The 7248-nt window shown below is 31.8% G+C and overlaps 3 protein-coding genes across 3 annotated transcripts; 1 reads left to right on the top strand and 2 right to left on the bottom strand.

The window, feature by feature from the left end:
* Positions 1-460: 460 nt before the first annotated feature.
* Positions 461-1414, bottom strand: NAEGRDRAFT_64865 (uncharacterized protein; the record flags this gene model as incomplete). The annotated part of the gene is made up of 1 exon (XM_002679978.1): positions 461-1414. One exon carries the CDS (start codon positions 1412-1414, stop codon positions 461-463), a length of 954 nt encoding a protein of 317 aa, XP_002680024.1.
* Positions 1415-1749: 335 nt separating this feature from the next.
* Positions 1750-2936, top strand: NAEGRDRAFT_47327 (uncharacterized protein; the record flags this gene model as incomplete). The annotated part of the gene is made up of 2 exons (XM_002680105.1): positions 1750-1959; positions 2172-2936. The coding sequence occupies 2 exons, from the start codon at positions 1750-1752 to the stop codon at positions 2934-2936; spliced, it is 975 nt and encodes a 324-aa protein (XP_002680151.1).
* Positions 2937-4625: 1689 nt separating this feature from the next.
* Positions 4626-6197, bottom strand: NAEGRDRAFT_64863 (uncharacterized protein; the record flags this gene model as incomplete). The annotated part of the gene is made up of 1 exon (XM_002679977.1): positions 4626-6197. The coding sequence occupies one exon, from the start codon at positions 6195-6197 to the stop codon at positions 4626-4628; it is 1572 nt and encodes a 523-aa protein (XP_002680023.1).
* Positions 6198-7248: the final 1051 nt, after the last annotated feature.

Genomic DNA, 7248 nt, shown 5'->3' with positions numbered 1-7248 from the left:
CAAGTTGACTTCCAAAAGTCTCAAAAAGGATCCAATCATGATTTTTTCAGTGATTTATGATTACCATTCATATTCACTACTGTATTTATCAGTATTATTGAATTTTATTGTGTTTCCATATTACAGGTCAACATCTTGGTCAATTAATCATTTACTAGTAGAAAAGCTACAAGGAAATGTTTCTCTCTAGTCACCACCCAATAACCTCCTCTTCATGAAGAAGAGTTCCAAATCTTGAGAACCTTGTTCACTTTCAATATGTTGAATTAATGCAGCCACTTTCCCATTCTTCTATCAAGTGTTGTCACAATAAGAAGCTTCTGATTCGTGTCAATACTCTTTATAAAAATTCAATAATAAACAATTTCAAAATCTTAAATCAATAAGAGATTGGAGTAAGAGGTATCCGAGGTTATAGGTACCAAACTTTTATATATGACAATCAATAATTTTAAAATTGTTAATATATTCTTAAAAGAGGAATGGTGTAGTTGAACATATCGTTTCGTTGGTTTCTTACTGCAATTCCAATTCCATCATATGCGTTATTCGAATCGAAATGAATTGAAACTAATCCATTTAGCTTACACTCTTGTTCTGAAATCTTCTCCAATTTAGGCATAATAAACCAATCTTCCTTTGGCTCTTGGTAATGAGAGCTTAGATTTTCATTAATTAATTCAATGTCAAATTTTCTAATCACTCCCTGAGGTTTCATTACTCCAAAAACATAAACCTTGACCAAGTCTTGATTGTTTGATTGATGAACACTAACAGAAATTTCAATTCTTGAGAAATCCACTTTTTGTTTAAAGTAAATGATAATAGGTTCCAGATCTGATTCACGATAAGATTTAAATAATGGAGAATTGATTGAATCCTTTTTGATTTTACAACCAGTGGTATTAACATAAAATTCTTTCTTTGAGTAAGTATTTGTGAATATTTTGCCTAGAATAGGTGAACCATTGACTCTAATAAATACACTATTCCAATTGGTAATGTATTTCTCGGAGAACTTATTCAAATCTCTATCAGTAAACCAAAGCATTCCCTTCAATTGTGCGATATCTTTCATCATGACTTCTAACATGGTATTCAATTTTTCATCAGCATCCCTTTCTTGTTTGTTAAGAATAAATTTGACACTGGACCCAATATCAGAACACTCCTTCACAACCAAGGTAATGTTGTCCTCAGAAACCTTGCAATCAATGGCATTGTTCATCAAACATGTTTTGTAGTATTTAAAATGAATTACAGATGATGTTTCTTCAGTAAACAAATACTTGTGATAATTGTAGGTACAAGACAGAGTAATTAGATGTTCGGGTTCGGAGAATGATAAATGTAATTCTATGAATTTACCTTCTCCATCTTCGCACCGAAATGGATAACTATGAGAATTGACCATTTTTTTTGATTTGTTTTGATGTGTCTATGACAACTTCCCTGACAGTTAATGTTTGGTGTATGTTTTCTTTTTCTGCATTCCTTGTTTATCAGTCCAACCAAGGGAACCATTACGAGTTGTAACCACATCAATAAGGAATAGATACAAGGTTTCATTTATAACTAAGGATTGCATGAATCATTATGCAGATTTTTTTCGCCTATAACAAATAAAAAGTACTTTTATTGGAACGGTTGCAATTAATCAAGAATCCTTAGTTATAATCCTTGACCACTATAAATTGAAAAATTTAACTGTTGTTGTAAAATATGTTAAAATCTTAAAAAATATTCAATATGGACCAAGGACTGATTGTTTCTCTTATTAATCAACTAGCCAGTGACCCAAGTTTCCTCAGTAGATTCCAAAATTATATTGCTACTCAAAATCAACCTCACAGAATTGTAATTTCCAACAGTACTCCAAATAGTGAAACTCCAAACAGCATTAGTCAACAAGTACAAACTCCCTTTGTTTCACCAATTCAGCCAGTTGAGCAAATTATTGTAAGGATTTTCTGAGGGACTGTAAGGATTCAGCTACCAACCCTTACAGTCCCTCAGAAAACGGATTGGCTGAAAGGTGCAACAGAACTACCAAAGATGGCATAGAGGTCAAAATTCGATCCATTGTTGATGAAAACGACGCTGGAACTTGGGTTGACCATTTGAAGGAAGTTGTCTTAAAACATAATAACACGGTACATAGTGTTACAAAGTTCACTCCTCAAGACTTGTTTGATAAGGTGGCACCAAGTAGAATATCTGATTTTTGTGATGAACGTGAGAAGTGCTCAATCATTATTGACACTGCTTTAATTGTTGAAACGGTCCAAAAAAGATTTAAAAAGCAAGCCGAAAGAGTCAACAAACACAAAGCAAATGTAGAATCTACCTTCAAAATCAATCAACTGGTAATGGTTGACAAGCCTCCATATGCAAAGGCAATTAAGATTAATGACGGAGAGATCAGAAAGAGAAAGGCTAAAGTACTTTCTTTAACACAAGGTAACAAAATTGTTGTTGAATGGCAAGCAACTGGTGGATTTCTATCTACAGAAACTCCATTCACTCAATGCAAGTATCCTATTGATCCTAAATATCTATCCTCTCGTGTTTTAGGATGTGATAAAGATGCTGCCAATTTTGATGATGAGGTTTTTGAAGAAATCTCTCAAGAAACAAATGATGTTTTACCATCAGAATCATTCCAAAATACAAGCAATTCATTACCAGCTGAAGAAGAATTGTCTCCTTCTGATGAAATGTCACAAGAAACAGACTCGGCAAACAATGATGTTTTACCATCAGAATCCGTCCCAATATCAAGCAAAAAGACTACTTCTTCCGATGGGGATGATGTCATTAAGGTTGCTTCTATTTCTTCCACACTCGAATCAGAGGAAGTTATCATCACACCAGTAAGGGGCAGAAGAAGTAAGAGACCCTCCAATAGAATCTCTCCACCTTTCAGAAAGAAGTAAGATTAAGGAACAACCAACTAAACCATTTTTTTAATAAATTTCTTGATGGTGTTTTTTATTCTTGCTGGTGTACAGTGCTTTAAATGGTAGTTATGACCGTAAAGATAAATTTGGCATAACCATTTCAGGCAGATTTTTTTCGCCTAGATAAATTTCCTGGTGTTCCCAACTTCTAATATGGTGTTACTGAACCGCATTTAGATTGTTGTCCAAACTGGTAATCAACAACAGCATTCAACTAAAACATAATCTACATCTATCTGAATAGACAATCACCATTATTAAGAAAAAGTTTTGATATTTGGTATCAGCACCCTCTTTCCAACAATATATACAGAATTAGTTTTTGATAAATAGATGATGTTTTTATTGCAATTTCATAATCAGGGACATAATTCCGAAGATATTGTTTCATATCAGAATGTAAAATCAATGGTTTCCATTAATTATCGAATAATAAAGGAGTTATTAATTTTTTTTATTTTTTATTTTTTATTTTTGAAAATCCCCAATTTTAGAGAATAAATTAATAACTTATGATGTACATATTATGGATATGTAAAACTGATATATATGATTTTAGACATACAAGAGTATAATCTGAGAAAGTTCAGTATGATAAAAATAATTCTCTATAAAATAAATACCAAAACTACAGAAATAATATTTTCTCCATCACCACCAAGGCTGCAAACATAAAGTTAGTGATAGATAGCATGTTCTACAGGTGTGTTCTCAATTTCATTCGAAGTTTGAAAACCAAATTATGATATTATTAATATATAATATATTTACCAATTTTCTCCTTCAAATATTAAATATTCATAAAGAGAATAGCCTTAGAAATCAATTAGGGAAAAAACTATGGAATTTCGACTTGAAAATTTTTCTAGCAAAAAATTGGAAAAAATTTTAAAGTCGAAAAGTCAGATCAGACAGCTGGCTTTCCGTAAAAAAAAATTTATTTTATTGACAGAACCATAACAAATGCAAGCAATAGAAAGAATCTGTTCTACTACCCGTCTGAATAATAAGTACATTGATGAAGCAGTTGTGAAGTCTCTTCACACATGCTGGGCACAAGGTGATACACCTTTTGCTAAAAATCCAACAAAAACATTCAGTAACAAAAATAACCAGTAGTTGCCATAATGGTAAAACTAAAAAGGTGTTACTGAATGGACGATGAGTTGGGAACGCCAGAAATTTCGCCTAAAATTTAGGCGAAATAAATCGCCTAGAACATTATTCAAAACAAAAAATTTTGCAAAAGATGAACTGGAATGAGTAAAATATTTTGGCTTTGAACAATGTTGTAGCTTTCTCATTGATGAGAATAAGTTTGAAAAGTTGCCATTTAGTTCTATAAGTGTCATTTGTAGCATGAAAATAAAGCAAGAGAAATGAAATAAATTAAACTATTCACCAGCAACAATATATTCGAAACAAACGTGATTATTCGAAACGTGATTTGCACTAAGCTATGTTGTACAACTGCATTAGACAAAACGTGATTACTAAATTATCAATACAAAAAGCCTACTTTATTGGTGGCTAATTCTGCTGCAGTTTGGACCAATTGTCAACTCATTTGGTGAAAAGTAAAAAACAATATTCTATGTCATTTTCTATTAATTCCGTTCCACCGTTTGAATTCTTGAAGGTTATCATCTAATGTAGTATTTCAATCTAATACAAGTTTGCTTTCTCCGTAATGTGTTCTTTCAATTCAATTGCCTTTTTGAAAACTTTCCATTCAGTTGTTAGAGAATATCGAGAGAAGGTGTCACCAAGATTGACAAATACTTGTTGAACTAATGAAAAGAATGCCTGTCTCACTTCTTCTAAATCAACATTCTTTAAATCTGAATCCTTCTTTTCAAAACCATATTTTTTGTGGAGGTTGACAATCTTTGTTCTACAACTGTTTGGAATATTCACTTCATTTGTTGCTCCTGATTGGATGAATCCTTCAAATATTTGATTAAGTAGAGTTGATAACCCTTCAAATGTCTCTCCATTCACTATTTTTGAATGTTTTTCCAATATTGAATGTAAATAAAGATTCTCTAAGGAAAATTCCTTTTCACAAAACTTTTCAAATGATTCGTACGATTCCTCATTCCTAATCACAAGTAAAAGTTCCTTATTCTTCAACATTCCATCATCCTGCTTTGATTTTCCATTCTTTGAAAATTTTCTCCAAATCTTTACTTTGTAAATGAGTAGGATCAACAAAGCATATCCACCAAATACTAGAATATAGGTGAAAACGTATAAAACTTCAAATATAAATGAAATTACATCATATTGGAGAGCTGTCTTGTAATTTTCCTCGTCTATGAATCGATATGGTAATCCAATGAGTCCAATCACTTGATTCACTATTAGAAATACGAAACATATTAGGTAGAGAATCATTTCGACTCTGAAATAGAGTGGCTCATCTAAACTAATGAAAAAATCATAAACCTTTGAGAGTGAATTCTTCATCTTGATTGATTTCTTTACCAGATTTTCTTTCACTGTTGAATCTGTGGGCTCATTCTTCTTCTCTTCTTTCTTTTCTTTAATTGTTATAATAAAATCGAATACTAATACAGTTGCAATTACTAAACTCAAGAAGAATATTATGACAGTATACGAAATGGAAACAATGTAAGTGTAAGTTGAAGGCTCAATTACATTAATTCGTCTCAAAACAACCCAAATTGTCCAATAAACCAGATTAAAACTCATAAATAAAGTTGTCAAGAGTAAGAATAAACTTGTTGATGTTGATATTCTAATAGATTTCAATACTATATCACTTTTAGACTCATTTCCTTTCGTCTTGTGAATTAATTTGTACATGAATTTCATCAATTCAAATCTAACCACTTGAATAACATAGCAAAATATTGCTGTTAAATTTAAAGAGTTTACAAAAATTGTAACAATATTTGCAATAATATTGGAATCATTATCTCCACTCTCCCACATTTGATTATTACTAGATTTCAGTTGATTCACTAAAATTCCTCTCTGAGTAATGTAAATTAAACAACTTTCTACCAATAGGGCTATCATTCCCATAAATGGAGTTGCTAATCTACTTGAAATTGGTTGTTCCTTTCTAAAAGCAAATAATAGAATTAATATTATTAAGGAAATGATAAAATAGAATACACCAAAAGCTATTTGAGCATAATATAGCGTTGACAGCTGTTGTTTGACTTTGACAGCAAATGTACTGTTATGTTCAATAAAGGTAGAGAACATGGTTGTGTGTGAACAGAGACAAGTTACTGTATTTTCAATTTCCAATGTGATGTTCCTTNTTAGAGTACATCCTTTAGTACTCATGTTAACGTTAGAATATTTCGTCTTTAGTTCAATAGAAGTAATCAACTGACTGCCAGAAATCAAACCTTTGCTACTTTGAAATTGAATGACTGGAGAAAATGTCAATACATCAACTTGGGATAAATTTGCCATCACAAATCCATTAGAAGAATCCAAACTAATTGCATTCATACTAATTGACCATTTAAATTCAATTACAGAATAACAATTTTCACTTTCCAATGAACATCCCATCAATTCTCTCAATTTAGAATCAAGAAAAGTTAATTTAGTTGCAGAAATCATCAAATCATAGGTTGGATTCGAAACATTTCGTCTAACAATTCCAATTCCTAAACCAAATAAATCCAAAGTAGGTTCGTTTAGTATTGGATCATCACTCCACTGACAATTACTTCCGTAGAAACCTGTAGAACATGTGCAATTGTTGGTAGAAAGGCATGACCCTCGAGAAGAGCAAACTTTTGCATCGGTTGATGAAATGTGAAAACAAGTAAAAGAACTGTAAATTCCTTGCGAATAGAATAGTGTAAAAAAGTAGGATGAATATTGCCGATAATGAATGCATGTTCAATGATGAGGCAATTTTTCGTATTGTTTTGAAGCGATCCGTGATGAGTTTCGGCAAGTTTATCTCACTTCAGTTCAATGACTTGGGAAGGAAATATCAGTGACAAGCAGAAGTTGACTAGCTTTGACCAGTTCAGGTCATCCCGTGTTTCATTAACATTTTTGGAAGTTTCTTTAAGATTTTTTTTGATGAGCTGTAGAGTTGGTTTATCTTCTGGATGTTTTTCAGAAAATTCTCTATGTAAAGCCAAACTATCAGAATAGTTTCCTTTCAGATACATTTCAAAATTCATACATCCATTCGTCCATACAACATTAGTGGAATCTCCCATTTCGTATACTTTCGTCTTTTCCTTCTTCTTGTTTCTAACAAGTGGGACAAGACCAGTAACGACCT

The sequence above is a fragment of the Naegleria gruberi genome (assembly GCF_000004985.1).
Source record: "Naegleria gruberi genomic scaffold NAEGRscaffold_11, whole genome shotgun sequence".
NCBI lineage: Eukaryota > Heterolobosea > Eutetramitea > Acrasida > Naegleriidae > Naegleria > Naegleria gruberi.
This window is presented reverse-complemented; position numbering and strand designations above follow the sequence as displayed.